The sequence below is a fragment of the Phoenix dactylifera genome, chromosome 1 (assembly GCF_051530095.1).
Source record: "Phoenix dactylifera cultivar Ajwa chromosome 1, Ajwa_hap1_PhDact_Kaust_v1.1, whole genome shotgun sequence".
NCBI classification, from domain to species: Eukaryota; Viridiplantae; Streptophyta; class Magnoliopsida; order Arecales; family Arecaceae; genus Phoenix; species Phoenix dactylifera.
Window position 1 is genome coordinate 57,992,005 of NC_143190.1, and position 21,765 is coordinate 58,013,769.

At 47.0% G+C, this 21,765-nt stretch overlaps 2 protein-coding genes across 7 annotated transcripts; one reads left to right on the forward strand and one right to left on the reverse strand.

The window, feature by feature from the left end:
- The first annotated feature begins 2,202 nt into the window (after window positions 1-2,202).
- Window positions 2,203-5,335, forward strand: LOC149768785 (uncharacterized). The gene is made up of 4 exons (XM_089927579.1): window positions 2,203-2,633; window positions 2,690-4,259; window positions 4,358-4,446; window positions 4,762-5,335. Exons 1-4 carry the CDS (start codon window positions 2,203-2,205, stop codon window positions 5,333-5,335), a joined length of 2,664 nt encoding a protein of 887 aa, XP_089783705.1.
- A 4,257-nt stretch (window positions 5,336-9,592) lies between these two features.
- Window positions 9,593-19,816, reverse strand: LOC149768786 (mannan endo-1,4-beta-mannosidase 2-like). 6 transcript variants are annotated; one of them, XR_016397729.1, is made up of 5 exons: window positions 18,723-19,562; window positions 18,020-18,217; window positions 17,654-17,740; window positions 11,756-17,533; window positions 9,593-9,838 (listed from the first exon to the last, which is right to left on the reverse strand). XR_016397729.1 is itself a non-coding variant. In XM_089926012.1 (5 exons), exons 2-5 carry the CDS (start codon window positions 19,086-19,088, stop codon window positions 9,770-9,772), a joined length of 720 nt encoding a protein of 239 aa, XP_089782138.1. In that variant the 5' UTR covers window positions 19,089-19,175; window positions 19,569-19,816; the 3' UTR covers window positions 9,598-9,769. The 6 variants fall into 6 exon arrangements, 4 of the variants coding, with proteins under 4 accessions (XP_089782139.1, XP_089782138.1, XP_089782137.1 ...); XM_089926012.1 differs by lacking the exon at window positions 11,756-17,533 and adding an exon at window positions 19,569-19,816 and having other exon boundaries at window positions 9,598-9,838; window positions 18,723-19,175; XM_089926011.1 differs by lacking the exon at window positions 11,756-17,533 and having other exon boundaries at window positions 9,599-9,838; window positions 18,723-19,175; window positions 19,330-19,562.
- Between the last annotated feature and the right edge of the window lie 1,949 nt (window positions 19,817-21,765).

The window sequence follows — 21,765 nt, forward strand, 5'->3', positions numbered from 1 at the left end:
TTTGCCATCCTGGTAAATGGCACACCTTCCTGTTTCTTTGTGTCGTCAGGAGGATTGAGGCAGGGATGCCCGCTTTCCCCCTTTTGTTTATTATCTGTGCGGATGTTCTATCCAGATCCTTGTATCAGGTTGTACTTACTCAGGAGTTGGAGGCTTACAGGCCAGTGGTGGGTGCGGATGATTGTTTGCTATTAGCCCCGTCGGCTCGACAAGATACCCGGGTTCTTGGTAGGGTTCTATGGGACTACTGTGCTATGTCGGGTCAACGAGTTAACTTATCGAAATCTGCAGTTTGCTTTAGCCCGTCGACCAGACAAGAGGAGAAGAACTCTATCATGGAGATTTTGGGGGTGGCCGAGCAGTAGAGTTGGGCAACGGGCCGTGCCGGGCCGGCCCAGCCCAGGCCCCCCGGGCCCAAAGACTAAACGGGCCGTGCCTGGCACGGCCCGTCCAGCACGGAAGGCCAGCCCGGCCCGGCCCCAGGCCCCTCAGCAAGATCGGGCAAGTGGCCGAGCGGAGGAAGTTTTGAGGGAGACCGCCGGCACCGGAGGGGATCGGGCCTGCGGTATCCTGAGAGTGCAGACCTTCACGGCTGCCACAGCCGGGAGGGACACCTGGTAACTTGGCTATTCTTGGTTTTGTTGACCTCTGTTTTCAGGTGGACGACCGAAACATGGATCGGAAGGGGAAGCAGCCGGCCACGACGGAGACGAAGGAGGCGAGAGGCAACGGTAAGCAATCGGGTCGGGGGGGTCGTCCTACGGCCTGGTCGAGGCCAGGGCCGTGGGTTACCCATTGGCCCACTGCCGAGGAAGTGGACCGCCTGAGTCGCCGCTTCCCGGACGTCTTGCGGCCTCCGGAGGAGCCGATTGAGGCGGCGCGGCAGGTGTGGGAGGGCCGGGCGTTGATCGCCTGCAGTTTTGGCCGCCGGATTCCGGCGGAATGGGTGGCCAAGGATGTGGCCGCCCGCACTAAGCTCAAGGAAGTGGTGGCTGTCCCGCTTGCGGACGACTTCCTGGCTTTGAGATTCCGGTCGACGGAGGACCGGGATCGAGCTCTCAGTGAGGGGCCGTGGGTGGTGGCGGGGCAACTCCTCGCCATGAGCCCGTGGGTCCCTGATTTCGAGCCTGGGGACGACACGGTGAAGAGGGCTTTGGTGTGGCTCCGGTTGCCGCGGTTGCCCCCGGAGTACTGGTCGACCTCGACCATACTTCACATAGCGGCGCGGGCGGGCCAGCCGGTGGCGGTGGACGGGGTCACCGAGCAGCAGGCGGCGATGGGTTTCGCCCGAGTAAAAGTGGCGATCGACACCACTGAACCGTTGCGGCTCGGCGTCCTGATACAGGGGAAGACGAAGGTGCGGTGGCAGCCCTTCGTCTTCGAGAATGTCCCGATCATCTGTCCTCGCTGTGGGCGGATGGGGCACGTGGAAGCGGCGTGCCGTTTTCCGGCGGAGTCCAGCGCACACAGGGAGGCGCCCCCGGTGGCAACAGAGATGGGGGGAAAGGCGGATCCACCGCCCCCGGGTGGCGGTGAGGAGGCCCAGGGGCCGGTCTACGGCCCCTGGATGGTGGCTACGCGGCAGAAGATCCCACGGGGGGATTTGCTGCCGCGGCCGGGGGTGATGACCGGACCCGATCCTGGGGCTGGGTCATCCTCGAGACCACCGCCATCTCCGGCGAACCAGCAGCTTGCGCCGACTGCTCCGGTGTCCCCGGCGGACACGGAGGGCTGGCAAAAGCCAGCCAAGGTGGCGCGCCGCCGGTCGCCACCGGCGGCGGAGGGGGATGGGCTTCTTTTGGCTCCTCCTCCTGTTTTTCCTCAGGTCGACCCGGCCGACTGGCTCGGGGACGACCTGCTCGAGCCGGAAGACTCGGCACCGAGTCTTGACTCGGGGCTGAGTTCTGAGCTCGCCCTGCCGCGGGCTGATCTGGGGACGGGTGGATCTGCTGCGGCCCGGGCCCAGTCACAGAAGAGGCCCAGGGCCTGCAACGGGGCCCGGGAATGATGGGCCCGCCGGCCCACGCGCATCATGCGGTGGGCCAACGGGCTGATCTGGTGCCGGCCCAAGGGACGGGGCACCGGGGGCGCGGGCCGGCGGGTGCGACCAGAGGCGCGCCCGCAGCGCGGGGCGCGCCGCGTGCCCGTTCAGCCCCGGGCCTGCGGGCTTCTCCAGCGCTGGGGGAGCCGGCCCGGGACCTGATGGGCCAGGCAGCCCTGGCTGAGAGGGCTGAGGGCGGCCCATGGGCCCAGGGCCCACACGCCCAGGGCACGGAGGCCCAGTTTCTGTTGGGCGATCGCTCTCAGTCTGACATGGGGGTGGGGGCCCAGATTGCGCCAGACCAGCAGGCCGGCGGCAAGATGACTCCAGTCTTCCGTTTTGGGCCTCTGCCTTCAGACTTGGTTCAGCCAGTGGATGCGGCCTCATGCGGATACGAGGCGGGGGGTCGTTCCGCCCCTTCCGCGGAGGCCGAGCCACTACTGCTGGGAGGGGGTACGGACTTACCCACTGTTGTGCAGCGTGTTAGGGCAGCAGTCATGAGTGTTGCTCTCTCTGCGCACGGGGGGGAGGAGGAGGGGGGCGGCCAGGGCGTTGAGCCGGTGGCCGTCCCTGTGACCCTAGGGGAGGATGGGTCAGAGGCCGACTATGTGGACTGTGACCCATGATGATTCTAGCTTGGAATTGCAGGGGGGCGGCCAAGCCGTCTTTCATGTCATCCTTTAAGCGATTAGTACAGGTCCATTGTCCGGAGATCTGTTTCCTATGCGACACTCGATTATCTGGTGAGGGACTTGGACGTTTGAGGCGACGTTTGGAGAGGGATTGGGAGACCTACGCAGTTGACTCTCGGGGGCTGTCCGGGGGCATTTTGGTCCTCTGGAGGCGAGGAGTGATGACAGTTGATGTCTTCCACAATTGCCCCCAACAAGTAGTCATGATAGTATCAGAACCGGGAGCGGCTCCGTGGGTGCTGTGTGGTGTGTACGCGAGTACGGATTACAGGGCTCGGAGAGTCCTCTGGCGGGAGATCACCAACCTTGCCACCCAGGGTGTCCCGATGGTGATGGTTGGTGATTTTAATTGTATTCAGGGTGAGGATGAGAAGCGGGGGGGTGCCGCCTTTACAGATAGGATGGATAGGAGGGAGTTTTGCGATTTTATATTGCGGAACGGCCTGGTAGACCTAGGTTTTTCCGGACAAAAGTTTACCTGGTGCAATAACCAGTCAGGTAGCGCTAGAGTCTGGGAGCGTTTAGATAGGGCCTTCGCATCCCCTGATTGGGTCCTCCGTTTCCCTACTTCCCGGGTCAGGCATCTGCCCCGGATTGCTTCAGACCACTGCCCTTTGCTTCTATCCACTTCATCGGCACATACCCACCATAGCCCCTTCCGCTTTGAGAAGGTTTGGCTATCGTACCCCCAGTTGTGGGACGTAGTTCGTGACGCGTGGCGTACTCTGGTGCGTGGCGATGCCATGCAGCAGGTGTCGCGCCGACTGGAGTTGACTAAGAGGCGTCTCCGCCGCTGGAATCGTGTGGTTGTGGGCGACATATTCCGGCGTGTGGAGGGGGTAGAGTCCTCGATTGCGGAGCTGCAGAGGAAAGAGGACCAGAGGGGTGTGCTCCCGGAGGACGATATGTCCAACCTCCGGGGTTTGCTAGCGACTCACCACTCCCTACTACGGCAGCATGAGATCTTTTGGCGTCAGAAATCCCGTGTGCAGTGGGTGAGTGAGGGCGATCGCAACACCAGTTTCTTCCATCGGTCGACGATTATTCGGAGGCAGTGGAGCATGATTCTCTCTTTACGAGATGAAACGGGCCACCGGGTGGAGGGCGAGCAGGCGGTCCGACAGACCTTATTTGACTTTTTCCGTGCCAGATGGACGGAGGATGAGGAGGTCAGTGATGGTTACCGCCCCTTGAGGGTGGAGACGGGTATTGGTGATGTCGAGAGGGCATCCCTGATCCGACCGGTGTTGGCGGAGGAGGTGCAGGAGGCAGTTTGGGCGCTGGTAGCAGACAAGGCCCCAGGGCCCGATGGTTTCCCACCTTTTTTCTTTCGACAGTACTGGGGCATTATCCGCCGAGGTGTGGTGGAGGCTATCCAGTGTTTCTTTTCCCGGGCTGCTATGCCTAAGGATTGGAAGGCCACTTTCATTACGCTTATACCGAAGCGTTCGGATGCGGTTGAGCCCAGTCATTTTAGGCCCATTAGTTTGTGTACGACTTTATACAAGGTTGTGGCAAGAATAATGGTGGGCAGGATGAAGCCCCTTTTGCCAGGCATCATTAGCCAGGAGCAGGGGGCGTTTGTAGCAGGTAGAAAATCTCACACAATGTTTTGTTGGCTCAGGAGATGATGTGGGACCTTCAGAGAGCATCGAAGCGGCGCAGTTTGATGGCCATCAAGCTGGACATGGATAGGGCCTATGATAGGGTCAGGTGGAGTTTTCTTGAGCAGGCGCTGGAGGCATAAGGTTTTCACAGACAGTGGATTGGATGGGTCATGGGGTGTGTACGGGGACCACAGTTCTCTCTCTTGGTCAACGGCACGCCCTCACTGTTCTTCGAGTCCACATTGGGGCTACGGCAGGGATGCCCTTTATCCCCTTATTTGTTTATCATTTGTGCTGACATTTTGTCACGAGCTTTGCAGAGAGTTTGTGCTAGCCGGGAGCTGGTGCCGTATAGTCCGGCACCGGGTGCCCGACCCCTTTCCCACTTATTTTTTGCTGATGATTGCCTTCTTTTGACCAGGGCACGAGTGGCTGAGGCACGGGTTCTTCGCAGGGTGGTGACGGACTATTGCATGGCGTCTAGCCAGAGAGTGAACTTCCGGAAGTCAGCTATTACTTTCAGTCCCAGTACGGAGTCCAGAGTTCGTCAGGAGATCCGGGGGATTCTGCAGATATCTGAGCAGGAGGGTACGCTGACTTACCTGGGAGTTCCCATCAGTGGCCGGCGGCCGCGAGTGGCAGAGTGCTCGGGCCTGGTGCAGCGGGTACAGAGTAGGCTTGAGGGATGGAGAGCATCTTCCCTATCCATGATGGGGAGATTGACTTTGATTAGATCAGTGTTGGGATCCATACCTTTGTATCTCATGGCCAACACTGTTATGCCCAAGACGCCCCTGTTGAGGATTGAGCGTCTTCTTCGGAGTTTCTTGTGGGGCTCACACGGTGGGGGCCATGGAGTGCATTTGGTGGCTTGGGAGCAGGTTTGCCGCCCTATTAGTGAGGGTGGTCTCGGGGTGCAGTCTCTGATGGAGAGGCGCGAGGCTCTCATCGCTCGGCATGCAGTACGGTTCCTACTTGAGCCACAGAGCCTTTAGAGTCAGGTGATGGTAGCCCGATATGGCCGAGGGGGCCTAGAGGGGGCACGGAGGGGCCGCCGAGTCTCTTTCATGTGGCGTGAGATTGGGAGGCACCTACCGACTGCATTATCGAGCACCAGGTGGCTGATCGGCGACGGGCGGAGCATTGATGTGACCAGTGAGCCATGGGTGGACACCTTGCCATTGAGGAGTTGGCCGACCATGGTTGATGTAGAGGCAGCAGAGGGACTACGGGTCAGTGACCTTTTGGCTGGAGGTGGAGCAGAGTGGGATGATGCTAGACTTCGACAGCTATTTGGGGTACACCTTGTAGCGAGGATCCGGTCCCTTCCGTTACCAGGATGTGGGGGGCGGGATGTCAGGGTATGGGGTACATCGAGCCAGGCCAGAGTCAGGCTAGGCGACCTCTCCCGGGTCCTCCAGTCAGAGCAGGAGAGGGGGCCGGATTGTACATGGATCTGGAGGCATGGTCTCCACCCGCGGTTAGCACTCTTCTTATGGAAGGTGTTCTGGGATCGCCTTCCGACGAGAGCAGCGCTGAGCAGGCGTGGTTGGGGGATCCCTGCAGAGTGTGGGACGTGTGGGGCTGTGGAGTCGGTAGACCACGTGCTCTTTCAGTGTATATGGGCGAGATTGACATGGCAGTGGGCCGGGATCCCGCAGGAGGCCCGGAGTGACAGGCCACAGTTTCTTCATATGATACGGCAGGGGCTATCTAGTTCGGGGACGTGTCAGGAGGCCATTAGAGCGACTTGCACAGCGCACCAGATCTGGCTGGCAAGAAACGCTCGGACTCTCGGTGAGCGCAGGGTGTCACCGAGGTTTGCTGCGGAGCTTGCTCGTGTTCAGGCTTTTGAGTTTGTACCCACCACCTCTTCAGATAGACCTTTGATAGCTCGGGATACCTGGGGCCCCCCCTCTACTTCGGCAGCCCACCAGATGGTGTTTTTCACCTGGGAGCCCCCACCCCCGAGTTTCCTCAAGGTTAATTTTGACGGGTCGGTGTTGGACAGCGGCATGCGGGGTGGTGCTGGCTTTATTATACGAGGCCCGCACTCCAGGGTAGTTGCAGCAGGTGGTTGTCAGCTGTTCGACACGTCGGTTCCGGAGGCAGAGCTTCGCGCAGCCTGGGCGGGGGTGCGCCATGCGAGGATGATCCTGCGGGCCAGGTCGATCATTTTGGAGGGCGACTCCACCACGGTTATCGGATGGATTCGGAGGGGGTCGACGGGTGATGGTACAGACCACCCCTTGATCCGCGACATAGGGAGTATGATGAGAAATGTGAGAGCCTTTCAGGCTCAGCATGTATTTAGAGAGGCCAATGGGGCTGCCGACTGGGTGGCGGCCCATGCGGCCCATCACTCAGGGTACACCCTTTGGTCAGGGGAGGAGGAGCTGCCATATGCGCTCCGCGAGTTGCTTTATTTTGATTTTCTTGGATGTATTCGTACACGTATTGTATGAAATACACGCTTTCAGCAAAAAAAAAAAAAAAAAAAAAAAAAAAGAACCAAAAGGATACTTTGCCAACAATGCAGTCTCAGGATTTGGAATAACTAAAATTTCTAGGAGGTGATTTCCAGTATCCTGAAAATGATGGAATTGTGGGGTCAATGAACTTCTGATCTCTGTTCCTAGTCATTCCTCGATCTGCTCTAATCAGCCAATGCTCACACGATGGTAGTCATAAAATTCATGTCTAGCCCATTATCTTCTCTCTACCCTCTATGGCAAACTTACTGCTGTCTTGGATTTAATAGTTTCGGATATTTCTGGTCCAAAACTCTGTAGATCTTGTGAAACCTGGAGACAAGTCCAAGCCATCCTGGAATGCACTTCTTATTAAGTCAGATTAGGCATGCACCGGGATATGACATAGACAACGGAAGGTCATTGGAGGCAACTGTAGGTGGTGATAAGAAGAGAGCCAGCAATGTAAGGTCGTAGTTGCTTTAGAAAAAAAATAAGGATCATCGATAAGGACGAGCAATATCTCTGGATGATAATGAGAGTTTGATTTGATGGTAGTGATACTATTTTATTGAACCAAGCAAGAAAAGGGGGAAAATATCTAATTTAGCTACTCTGGCATCATGTATGCAAAATTGCACACAATACATGGGCTCGCGTTGACGATCAGCTACGTGCTTTTATCAACTAATAGGTAGGCAAATAATTTATACTGCTTCAGCACTGCCTTCTGGAGAGGCTGTGATTTGAGGTCGCTATAGCTTATAACCATAGGTAACAATAGAGCAGATCATGAATCATGTTCATAGGCTTCGAAAGGTCTCCATAAGTCACGACGTCCCAATTTTCAAATCCATATTAGGCACTGATTCATATCAGGCCGCTGGATTATTGATCATGGATACAAAATATGGCATGCGTATTGCTTGTTTTCGGATATTAGGAAGGGCTGATCTCCATCTTCTGCCCAACTCTTCCCACCTGTCAGGGGCTTACACCAACCGGAATTGAACCCGTGTCTTCTTGTAAGGAGTGGCAAGGAATGATACCATCGGGGCAAGCATTTAACAGTATAGCTTGCATTGTTATTGTGTACCATTCTTGGCACAAAAATAACGATGCAGATCGACTATAATCAATTGTTATCTAAGTCCACATGAACACAAAGTCTGCCAGGGAGAAGTTGGTTCTACTTAAAATTCTAAATTTTGGTTATCCGTAGTCAACCAGAAAAGGATCCGAAGAAACCAATGAAACCAGCTCGGGGCTAAGTCCAAGGAAGAAAGTAGGCTGTAACAACTCATGTCTTCATCCAAAATGGCTAGCCGGAAGGTATTATTTGGGTTCCTTAGTCCTGTATAAGTATCCAAGATCTCCTTAGCGAATAACCGATGTGGGACTAAACATACGCCCGCACGGGTCCTCACATACTCTTCTGTTTAAGCCTGACGTCCTTGTCAGGCTAGAGGTTTAAATTCATTCAAATCTAATTACAAGCACCACGATAGGCCCGTGGTCAGCTTTCATTAACCCGTGCTGCAGTGTCCCCTAGTCCACATAGGATATGGGCCGACTTTACTCTGATATCATTTGTAACAGCTCAGGACTTCACCCAAAATGGCTAGCTGGAAGGTATTATTTGGGTTCCTTGATCCTGTATAAGTATCCAAGATCTAGCCAGCAAATAACCGATATGGGACTAAACACACGCCTTCACGTGTCCTTATATAAATAATACCTTCTGGCTAGCCATTTTGGGTAAGGTCCTGAATTGTTACTCATGGTATCAGAGCGGACCCAACCCATAATCTATGTAGACTAGGAGACACTGCAGCACAGATCCATTGAGGCTGACTATGAGCCGATCGTGGTGTTTGCGATTAGATTTGAATAGATTTGAACCCTCAGTCTGACAAGGACATCATGGCTTAAATGGAGGGCATATGTGAAGACCCGTGCGGGCATGTATTTAGTCGCACATCGGTTATTCACTGTGTAGATCTTGGATACTTATACAGAATCCAGAAATCCAAATAATACCTTCCGGCTAACCATTTTGGATGAGGTCCTGAGTTGTTACAAAAGTAAAGTTCAGTTTTTGTGTAGTACTAGTCTCCTAACATCTGCTTATCTGTTTCGTTGGGTTGCCTTTGACAATATGTTGTGCATTAAAGAAAACCCATACCAGTCAGAGGAAACAATGAACTTCCCACAGCCTACCTTATTTAGTAGAACTTAGGCATGTCCCTTGATCAACCACATGTACAGGGCTCTGACATTATAGCTGAGAGGATCCAATCATGCTTTCGTACTTTGGAAAGGCTAGTTTAAATAAAGATTGGAAGGCTAAATATAAGCATGAAATCATTCAGTAAGAAGGTTGATGAGCTACTACCTGAGAATTTTTTTAATCATGCCATGTGCTTACATTACAGCACTTAATCCTTAATGGTGGAAAATAAAAGTTCGAGACCAAACTGATATGGCACTTTTTGATTTCACTGGTATAATCAAAACCACTTGAGAGTACTTAATTCATTATCAAATATCAAACCCTTTGTTTGAAAATATTGTAGTGTTATTGTTAACAATGGAAGATGCTAGTTCATAAGGGCACTGTCATTATAACATCAGATAAGGTAAAGGGCACTTAGAAATGCTTTCTGAGTTGACTCGTACTCGCATTCTCGAGGTCAACTTTAATTCTTTAATTCATGTTTGTCTACTCAAAGGTCTGACAATTTTTTTTTAAAAAAAAGAAAAAGACACATGCTAGGCCCAATTTGTTCCTTCAATCAAGATATCTTTGTTAAAGATAGAGCAGCTGCAAACCAACTTTGTTACATGAAGAATTAATAAATCAGAAACAATTCTGTGTCACTCATACAGTGATATTGTTAATAGAAATTTGGTTTGTTCCAGCAGTATGGAAAACAATATCAATGCGATATCTATTCATTAAAAGCCAAATTTGTTCTTGAGATGAATAATACAAGCAAGTAGTTGATTCTTGTCGCCTGCATTTATCTGTAGAATTAGAGAACAAAAAAATTTTATAAAGAATACAAAATTGAGCGTCATTTCAGATATGAAACATAAGGAATGAAGAATTATGGTTTCGCTCAACATTTGATAACCCATTTATCATCAGAGAACGAATTTTGATTAAGTATAGTAGAAACTAGGGTGTTCATCATCAAACAAAGTACTCTTTCAGTGCCTGATTTCCAATGGTAGATGAAGATCTAATAGTTAAAAGTAAATGATTTATCAAATCTAATCCAATTAGACTCAAAACAAGCCAATTAGGTGCCAACTCTTGGCTAACCCATATTAGGATATGATCTAATCAAATTAGATCAATTAAGAATCAGATTTGAATCCAATTCGAATCAGGAGCTAAGGTTTGCAACACCTGCTAGGACGTTTATCTTGCAAACATGATCTAATCCAATTAGACCCTTGATCAGTTTTCTTATGTGTGACCCATTGGGTTCCATACTTAGCCAGCAATAGGTGTGATGACCATGTCAGCGAGGTAAGTGAGATCGGTGGAAGAGATATGCCATTAACTCGACAAAGACGAATCAGTGCGAGTAGCTTCCAATTAAAAATCACCGGTCAAAACTGCCAAACTTACCTTAGACACCGACTGGTTAATCAATTTCGATTTGATTACTCAAATGACTCGGACTACACCTCTAAGCCTAAATCAAGTTCCATCTTGGTCTAATCAAAGACATGGACTTGATCCATCTACAACTATTGTAAATTGACCTAGAATTTTCTTGACCTAATCTAGTTACTACTTAATTAGATTTGATTAATTAATTCTATTAGTCCATGTATGATTCTAACCTTAGGTCTAACCCAATCCTAGGAACTTGATTCAAGCTAACCCATATGCCCAAAGAATTATGCAATGTCAATTAATTGAGTTACAATTCTATTTCATAACACTTAATTCTCAATTAAGTTTAGACTTATGAAAATTTTGATCATTGCATATTTCTTTTAATTACATATTAATTTCAATCTTTTAGTTCTTAAAACACATTTTCAGATCTGAGTTTTTGTAATTAATCACATGTAATTAATTTTAATTCATGTTTAAATCATTATGATTTATGTTCATGCATCACATATACATAACAACATGAATTAATACAAACAACATACATCTTATGTATTTGTTTTTTCTTTTTACTTTTATTTTCAGATCTGATTTGTTCATTAAAATCAGAGATCATATGAATCATAAACTTTATTTAGATCTAATCTAAACAATATTATGATTTCAGATTTATTCATGTTACTAATCCTAACACAAACATGCATCATATACATCCAAAATTTCAGATCTACTTAATCATGCATAATCAACAATTAAATCAATCATAAAAAGCACTTTAGATCTAATCTAAACATATTAATGATTTCAGATTTAATTGCAAGAATTAAAACATAAAAGTTTAAACACGAACCTGGCTCTGATACCACTGAAAGTTAATCCTAGGTTCTTCGGTGTTTAGCATGCTGAATTTTTTTTTTTTTTGAAAATCATTGCTGAACCTGATCGGGTTGCCTACGTACCCCTTCACAAGGGGGATCAAGCTACATGTATTTCTTTTTAAGTGTCAAAAATGCAGCAAAAAAATGAATCAAACAATTTAATTCATGCATGTTTACAAGATCAAATCTAGAAATCAGCACATTAAGAATACATAGGATTATGCCGGAATCGTTTAAACAATTATACTAAAACTTTTATACATGATTAACTATCAGATCTGAAACTTAAGAACTCTATTCCAATTAATCTCCGAATATCCATCAAATGGATTCTGGAGATATCTCCGTGAGGAGCCCCAAAAAAGGATAAAACCTCGGAGAATCGGACCTAGACCTTGACACCATAATAAATGATTAATGCTAGATTAATACCTTTTATGATGGATGAAAGTTGTGGATCTGATCCTTGACTTTACAGCCACGCGCACGAACGGCCTCTACGAGAAGTACACGCGAAGCCCTGAAGGATCTTCTTCTGCAACAGTGCTAGCAGCTGCATAACACTTGAAGGCTGAAATCTGCTCGCCGGAATTCAATCAACTCTTGATCAATCATCGTGAAGCAGATGGAGAAGAGGTTTGTAGGGGAAGTAGAGGACTCAGATCTGATCTTGAATCTTCCAGATATTCACCCTGAAAAACCTAGCTAAAATGGAGAAGGAAGAGGAGAAGGAGGCATGTGAGGAAGAAGGCTGCAATGCAATGTGTAGCCGGCGCCCATTTTTGACCCCTTCTAATGGCATTCGAATTTCATTCAAAATTCAAAAATTAGCTCCTAAAATCCTTCTTTAGTTGGTGCATGCAATGAAATAGGAACAACCCAAATCAGATCTCAACCAAATCTGATTTAAATTCAAACTTTAAACACATGCGCAAGGGGGGAGTGATGCAGAATTCCATGCGGCAAGGCAAAAGACTTCATATTTTCGAACTCACCTCTTGAAATTCGAATTTAATCCATTCAAAAAGTCATACGCCACCCTGGCTGATGGTTTGAGTGATTAAAATCATTTAGCACATTGCTTAATGTTTGAATTTAAATTCAAACACCAAGCAATGTTGCCAAGTGTCAAGCAATGGGTTCATGCGCCATGCATTAATTTTTGGGTTATTTAAAATTCATGAAATCCAATTCCATGTCACCACTAATTGCCACATCATCTGAGCCTAATCCCCTTGGGTTGCACCTAATCAAATTTGGTCAAACCCGGATTAAAACAAAGCAATTTGGTTGAACCCAATCTAATCAGGTCAGGCCCTGATTGAGCTCAAATTGAATCCAATTCAATTTTGGCTTATCCAAACTCAATCAAATTGAATTAATTACTTTGTGTTGGACCAAATCCAATTAGGTCAATCTCCAATTAAGCACAAATTAATTTAAAATTAATTTGATCAACTTAAGTCCTTTTGGTTCTGACCTAATCCAATCAGGTCAAAATCCTGATCGAGCCTAAAGTTGAATCCAATTCAATTTGGCTCATCCTTAGCACAATTACTCAATCAAATTAAGTTTATTAGTAATTTAATTACTAATTAATCCTCCAATAATTATTTTAATTATTTTATAAGATAACTTGCCAATCAAATTGACCAAATTACCTCCGAATGATTCTTAATCATTCATCAGCCTTCTTGATCAATTAGGAAACTTCTATGCGTGTGATCTTATAGATTCGAACCTAAGCTGGTAGTATAGAAACGACTTCCTACACTAATCGATGTAACCATCTAGCAATGGTACCTGATGTCTGGATAGGCCGAATATATATGCGAAGCAAATATTCTGGAATCCTGGAGTATGGTTACTGTATAATTCATCCCTTTGACTCCTAATGCCAGGATGACTTAGAGCTCACTGTCAACCCTATAATTAGTACATCCATTATTTGATTAACTTTAGATATCCCGTGACTCCTCACTGGGATTACCCTAGCCAAGGTTTTGCTGAATTAATCACAAGACATTATCTCCTGTTTTCAGGAGGGGTCAATTCCATCTTGACTCACAACTGACTACGCAAGTACTCGACTGCACCCAGTGACCTTCCGTCACTGAATTAGAAATTCAGGTAATCCGGTACCAAAATATAGTGAGTTGTTTGCTAATCACTTTGGTGATCTCAGGTCTGAGGGATTACACATATCCACTCGGAACATCTCTCGACAGTAGAGTGTTCCGGAATTGGTCACATTCAGTGAAATGTACTCCTACACTTCACCTGTGTGGCATACCAGTGTCTTCACACTCCTTGGTTAAGAGGACAACCAACGTTTATGTCACACAATGACCTAATCTTGATAATGTTGTCGTCCTTGTAACAACATATCATTTGGTCGCGAACTGGTTTAAGGACTCGATGATAAATCCTCCTTTATCATTAATAAGTCCTAAGGACTTCATTATATAAGAGTTTATTTGAAGATGTAAAATGATGAATAATGCCAAAAAATATTTTATTAATTTGTCAATTCATTTACAAAATTCAATCATCAACATGCTGACGATTGACATTTAGGATACAATTTCCAACAATTTAAAGAACCCTTGAGGTGTTATAGGTATTGGTTCTCCTCTTCCTCTCCACGCCTCCTACCCTCTTCCCTTCTTCCTTTCCCATGGCAGCAAGAGGAGGCCCTCTTCTCTCCTTACGGCAGCAAGGTGAAAGGGTTCTTCTTCCTCCAAGTGTTGGAAAGAAAAGAAGAAGAAGAAGCAAAGGAAGAGATCAAATCACGCCAAGGAAGAAGGTGTTCTTCCTCACGTCAGCCCCTTCTTCCTCTTCTCCTTCTCCACGGCAGTAAGGGGTGTTCTTCATCCTCCTCTTCCACGGGTGCAAGGAAAGGAAGTTCCACGGTAAAAGCATCATCCTTCCCTTCCTCCATCGCGAGCAAGATTGAAGTAGAAAGGGTTCTTCTTCAAAGAGGTATGCTGCAGATTTTTATCTTCCAATCTATTTGATAGTCATGGGAGGTCTTTACAAGGAGCTAGCACTCCGATAAGACCCTATCTCAGATGATTAGATCCTCGTGTGAATACCTGCAGAGGCCGGACAAGTGTGCGGCTTAACCAGGAACCTAGAAAGATCATCAGGCTGCGGTGTTCTACACCTGCAGAAATTTGGAAGATGAGATCTTCAAATCGTTATCTTTGAATTTTGCTTCTATTTACATGAATGTTAATCAACCTCCTTCAGATCCTAATCTCCCTCCCTCTTGAGTTCAAGGATCTTCTGGATTTGGATCCAGAAAAATTTTTGAACTCTACGATTCTTGGCACGTTCATACGATGAATGACGCCCCGTGCGGTATTCTGCTGCGATTGTCGCATTGCGTGAGGTGTATCTCAGCAAGCTGGAAGCAGTGCACAGCGAACGACCTCCCGAGCAACTTCGCTATTATTGAGGGCCGAGTCGTCCTCAAAAACTAGCCACTCGGGGGAGTAGGGCCTCTTCTCGGAACGACCCTCAACCCCTGAAGAGCTCGGAGGGTTAAGTCTTGAAGAGCCTGGCGGGGGTGCACACGAAGAACTCGGGACCCGAGACCGCTGCCCGGCTCAAGTCCCGAGCGTCGCAGACGAACGACCTTGCGAGAGCCCGAGGTCGGGCAAGCACGAGCCGCTGACTCCTTTACGGCTTCTGTAGAAGCCGCGTGCTTGGCGGGAGGAGCTTCTTCTGATCTAGACTCCCCGACCTTCTTTTTGCTATTCTTCCGAACGAGGTCGGAAGTCCCAGCCTCAAGGTCCGAGGCCTCCGCAGGGGTTGAAGTCGTGGCCGGCCTAGGTCTCTTCCTAGGCAAGGGACGAGCTCCGCCAGCTTCGGCTGCTCTTTTGTTGTACCTAGCGAGGAGGGCGTCATTGCTGGACACCATCCCTGTGATCTCTGAAAAGAAAAAAAGAACTCAAGTAAAGTCTCAGACCAACCCTAAAAAGAAAGGGGGGAAGAAAAAGAATAAGAAAGAAGAAATGAAACGAAGGACGGAATGAAGGGAGGAGCAGTACAACCGTCCTTACCCTCAGGATGCGCCGAGCTTAGGCCGACGTTTATCAAAGTCTCCTCGCTCAAGAGGTCGGTCAGAAGAATGTCCCCCTTTATACTGCAAAGAGCATCAAGAATTTTTTGCTCGTTCACGGTGAGTTTAGGGGTCTTATTATTGGCCTTAAGTAGTGGCAGGCCCCACGATGGGTTGAACGCCCATGGACGCTCAGAGGAGAGAGAAAAATTTCTCCTTCCATCCATGAATGGGGGAAGGAGCACCTCAGAAGAACGGCTTACCTCCCCGAAGGGCAAAGTATAACCATCCTCCATCTATGGGGTTAGATTTCAGCATATAACACCCGCCGAAGATATTTACTGAGGTCGGTATTGCGTGAGCAAGACAAAGAGACAAGAAACCAATAATTATCCTCCATAAATTTGAAGCGAGCTGCACTGGGACGAGACAATACATCGCTAGGAGCTCGCTCATGAACCCGTGCAGGGGGAATCTCAGACCAGCCTGGAGTGTTTCCACGTACACTCCGATCCGACCTTGGGGGGGTCTTGTAACCAGGTCCTCCGGCCCCGCGAGCTCGAGAGTGGGAACGGAAAGAAAAATCGAGCTCGAATCATGCCCAATTCCTCCTCAATCAGGGTTGACCCGACTCCGCTTGGGCCATGGCGCACCTCTGGCTCGACCTCCTTCCCACGAGAAGGAGCCCCAGCAGAAGATGAAGCACCACCCGACATTGTCTCGCTTACGAAGTAAAAAAAAAAAGAAGAAGAGAAAAAGAGAAGAGGAAGAAGGATGAAGAAATAGAGAGAGAAGAAAAAGTAGGCCTCCGAGCAAACGTGAGAAGAAAACCTACCGTGGTCCTCGCCGAAAATACTAACGGCCAGAAATGAAGGATCGAGAAGAATCGCCAGAAAACACCCCGAAGCACCTTTAGGGAAGACTAAACAACAATCAGGGTAAGGAGAAAACGAAGAGAGGAGAAGACGAAGACTATGGCGACCAAATGAAGGTTCTTAGGGCTGGTTTGGGCTTTATATAGAATATTCCAATGGATCAAATCAACGAGAGCAAGCCGCGCCTCTCGCCTGAATTACGCCACGTGCTGGCCTCGGAAATCATCCCGGCATATCAACCTAGATTGCTGCTTTAAAAGCGGAATAGTGGCAGCTGTCCTTTCGAGCACTAAAGTCCCATTATGAAGTTGCAGCTCAAAATTGCCTCAAAAAAACTGCCGCCTCGTGCCTTCGTTAAAAATACCCAAAAGTGCCTTTTCCCCTTCTTTCGAAACGGCAAAATAATTTGAAACCGCCTAATCTCATCAATATGACAGAACTGACTACTTCCTTCGCCCGAGCTCGAAAAAGGCTCAAACTCGGAAGTTGGGGGTAGTGATGGGGGAAAAAGTGGATCATCCAACGTTTATAATTAAAGCACTCGAATCCGACAGTAAGTCTAGTCCCGGCAAGCTTAGTCTCGGCGAGCATGGTCTCAGCGAACGTGATCTCGGCAAGTCTGGTCTCGGCGAGCGTGATCTTAGTAAGCATGGTCTCGGCGGGCATGGTCTCGGCGAGCGTCATTTCAGTAAGCATGGTCTCGGCGGGCATGGTCTTGGCGAGCGTGATCTTGGTAAGCACGGTCTCGGCGAAGCAAAGCTTGATTGACCTCGAGGCCAAGAAAGACATAGTCAAACGCTAAGATCGACCCCAACTCCACCGAAAGTCAAGCCGATCTCTAAATCGGAGCGTCTGCATAAAGAAGGGGTCACCAAATCCTCCATATTCGGGATCAAATCCCGCAGTCTCCGCTACAATAGCTGTCAAACCTGAATCCTTGAAATCTCAACCAACTGCCAGCTAACCTGAATTTCCGTGCCATCTAAGGTAATCTATTTAACCCAAGATTTGCGCAATCACATCCGATGGCGAATAACTGCCATACCCCCTCCTATAAAGAGAGGGGAACTTCGGGGGGAGAGGGGACTTTCTCCCCCTCTACAAAAAGATTTCTCCATTAGAATATCTAAAAAAATCCTCTCTAACTTAAGCATCGGAGGGCCTTCGTCGGATCCTCCGACCTAGGCTTCTTGCAGGTCTGCCGGAGACAGCCGTCCGCCACCATCTGTGCCAGAAGCTCCTCCTCCTAGTTTCCGATCACCTCCGGATCTGATTTCCAGCAACAACAAATTTCACTCTGTAATTTTTGACTCTACACAATATCCCAACTTATGCTCATAGTACTGTTAATGCATCCGCATGAACAATAGATGGCAAAAGTAGCCTTACTTGGAGAGTGTCTCCAGTTGCATCAGACATACATCGTGGTTCTTTATATTGAATTCCGTTCAAGTGATTCTTCCTTGTCAGTATAGTCTACAAAGAAAACAGCAAAGGAAAAAAAACGTATTAGAGCAGATAAAGGCCACATATCAACAAATTCAGAAATTGTACGACCAAAACATAACCACATGAAGTTTAGCTGTGATTCCACTACATGCAGATACAATCAGAGACCAATCCATGTCCTTCTAAATAGCTCTTTACGTTTTGTGGAGTCACCAAAATTCAAATAATAGTTATCTATCAGCAGGGGAGAAAAGCCATCGAGAGGAACCGCCGATATTAAGATACCTGACAAGGAACATACATTACCTTCAGGTAAGTCTTGAAATAACTACGAATGGATGGATCATAGAAGAAGGAATCATTGGAGGAGCTCAATCCAATGCCCTCCTCCCATGCCAATTTAACGTACTGTGTCTTGCCACCATAAGCTTCTAAATTGTTTGCCAAACTTAGTAATAGCCTGATGCCATGTCTTCGTGCCTGCACAATGACTCGATCTAATGCCTGCATCTCCACACTTATCAATATTGGATGCTAATCGGTATTATAAAAAAAAAAAAAAAAAACTTACAGTAAGAAACAGAACAGATGGTTTATCATGCAATTATCAATAAAGAAGTAGAATACATGACAGAAGCAGGTATAAGAGAATAGATTTTTCCTTTCATCTCCAAGAGAGCAAATCAAATAATCGTTCGGTTATTTAAAACTCTTAGAGCTCAAGTTAATAACAATTGCCCCAGAAAATACGGAGAACCCATTAAACATATAATTTTGATCAAAAGAAACAACTCGAAATCAAGACAATAATACAAGTAATCAAGTATAAACACCTAGAAATGTTTATGATATATCTGATATTACTATTGGATCTTCAGAGGTAGAAAGCAGACTACTCCAAATATCTGATATAATTTATCAAGAAATTACTTACATCCATTACAAAAGCTGGTGAAGCTCACATAGTAAATGAGATTTTTTTTTTTAACAAAAAAAAGAATCTGATTACCTTGAAGACACGTTCATCGAATCGGCCTGGCGAAACTTGCAAGGCATTGTATGCGCCATCATTGAAGGCCCAAGTCCTGCAAACCGTAAGCCCCATCTTTGCCCCATTCTGGAACATTGCCCTCACCCTAGGCCTGCTGTACTCCTCCACAGCCTGATCCATCAGCCAATAGGAGTTCCAACCATTCACATAGAATGCCCTCCCATCCACAGTGAACTGAGCCCCCTTCCTCTCCACAAAGCTCATCTTGGGCTCCATGAAATGGAAATGGAACTGGAACTCCAAGTCCCCAAAGGACAAGTATATGAAAGCCACACAAGATGCAAGGCCCAGAATAGGATAGAAGACCCCATTGCTTACCAACATTGTCTTGAGACCTGGTTCGAACAACAGCTCTTGATTTCAAGGCAGTGACTTCCCTCTGAAACCCCCGCAATCTCCACTCCAATGTTCCTGATATCAGAGAATCCAGAAGGGAAGAGGAGTCCCCAGCTCGAAGTCTTAGGCAACTAGATGACAAAGATGCTGTGTGTCCCGGGTTCTTTAGAGGCCGTATACCCAGATCTAGTTTACTAAAGAAAAAGAAAAGAAAAGAAAAGCTGCTCACAGGACTTTGGTGCACTCAAAGGCTCTGCATTCTCGGTCACTGCACAAGACCCCAGAAAAAGAATGGCCTGCTGGTCACGAGAGCAACCACGTGAGCCTTCTGACCAAGAACAACTGGATCACCTTCAAGTAGTGCCAACTGATGCCAGTTGCTGAATCCAGAGCCAATTTGAGTGCAACCTAGAGAAGTGCAGGAAGCGAGATGAGGGTAGAAGAAGAGTGTACGATCGTTCTGGTGACCTTGGATGCCTTTATACTATTGAGTATTGACTTGTCTGGAGGGTGAATTAGAACAAGGTCCATGAGAGCTCCTGCTTCTGCTGCTGCTGCTCATTTTGAAGGGAAGGGAGCTCGGTGCAGCGTTGGTATGAGCCTAACCAGCCCATCATGTCAGAGGAACATTTTCATCAGTTGATGTCATCATCCATATGACATGTCTTCAGACTTTCCGAAGAGACTAGAAAGAGAGCAAGCCTTTTGGATTCACTTGTTTGTATGGATGTATGTTTACCGATTCATATAAAATACCCTTGGTCATGTGAGGAATGAGGACAAAATGGTGGGGACTTACTTCTGCTTTGATGTTTTTTTATGGAGATGTGCATTGTATAGGAAATTCAGATGTTTCCTCCTTCAAATGAACCAAGAGAGCCATTCATTTTTTTTTAATTTAGATAGAGTTTGAGGACATCTATAGGCTGTACTAGTATAATTTACGTGCTTCCGTATCGTTCTAAAGCTGCTACCGCGGCCATTATGTGAATGCCTCATTAGTGTGTCTTAAGAATTAACACACATGAAGAGAATTAATCTGAAGATTAGAGTGAATAGTCTCGGCAGCTGGGGATCTTGTCTCAGTTCAATTCTGGAAATTAATAGTGGTTTTGAAAAAGTCTCATCCTGGAAAAGCCAAAGTAGTGTTTTTTTAGAAGCCAAAATAATTCAGTAGAAAACGCTATTTATTCTAAGGTTTCTTTGGATGGAACCAACCATGCATCCAGATGGGTGGGCAAGAAAGAAGTAGTTCTACCACATATTGTCACTTGCCTCGCTGACCTGTTGTAAGTATTCAAATTGAAGATTGAAAAACAATCACTTACAGACATCTGGATTTTTTCTGATATATACTATTTCAGTCCTGCAAGTTTATCATTCACTTTTATTTTTAATTTTTTTTGAGCGTGCTGCATTGAGCGTATTCATTCTCGATCAAAGAAAGCCTATGATCACCTCATTATCGTTTAATCAATTCATGAAGTCCTTTTTTTAAGTTAAGAAAATATTGTTCAACTGATAAACAATGATTGCTCAAAGTTGGTCGTTTTACAGATAAGAGGAAGGTGGGTACCTACTCTATTTCCATTATATTTAAAGTTATAGTAGACTATCCTTGGAACATGGCATATATATTGGCAGCCCGGTATATGCGTTGCTAAATAAAGAGGACAGGACCATGCGATGGAATTGCCAACCCTGAGTCCCAAACCCAACCTTTTTTGCCCTTTTTTTGTTCTCCCTCTCTGAATTCCCCAGACATAACCTTTGTTTGGACTTTGTCTAGGTTTACCAGAAGTCCAGCAGGAGACTAGATCTCTGTCACTCTCGCCCGTATCAAACCTAGCTGATTTCACTTGTACTCCACGAAAGGTCTGTGTCGCACTTGCCACCAGCGTCCCGGTCGGTTGGTTGCATAAGCCATGGCCACAGTTGATGATGAGTTTTAGATCCTAAGATACTTCGATGTCGTGTCCGATAGCACCCCATAACCATCTAGCTTTTTGCTACTACGTACTTGTTTTGTTTTCTTTTTTTTTATTTCTTTTAAGGGGATAAGGAGGAAGTAAGTTACTTCCCCAATTTATTGAATTAAAGATGAATTAACGAGTATGACAAGAAGTACAGCAAGGACAAGAAACAATGGAAGATTTGCCAACCGAACCCAGTCTCTACACCTTCAAAAAACAAAAGGCATCTTACGATGGCCAGTCCAAAGTTTTGAGTTGTCCCTTGGTCACCTTCTCTGATCCCAAGTACTCCCACAATTATATATCTGGGAGATTTTCTGCAGAATAGAAAGGATGAAACATTGAAGATCCTGCGAAAACATTACAATCGGCAATTGATCTCAAGCTTTTCTTGCACTAGGTTGGAACTTTTTCCTCCTCCAAATTGCCCAAAAAGCATGCATGTTTAATGGTCATCCTCTAATATTGAGAGAAGACTTGGTAGGGGTCCAAATGCTTCCGACAGAAGGAAATCTTAGAAGTAGATATGATACTGTCTCCACATTACAGTCAGAGAGAGGATAACCCGCATTCATCGCCCAGATTTTTTTTGATTTTTCAAAGCAAGACACATAAAAAGTTAAATCTTCTCCAGGACAGCCGCTTTCCAAATAACTTTATAATACTAGCAAAGAAGCCCTCCGTTGTTCATG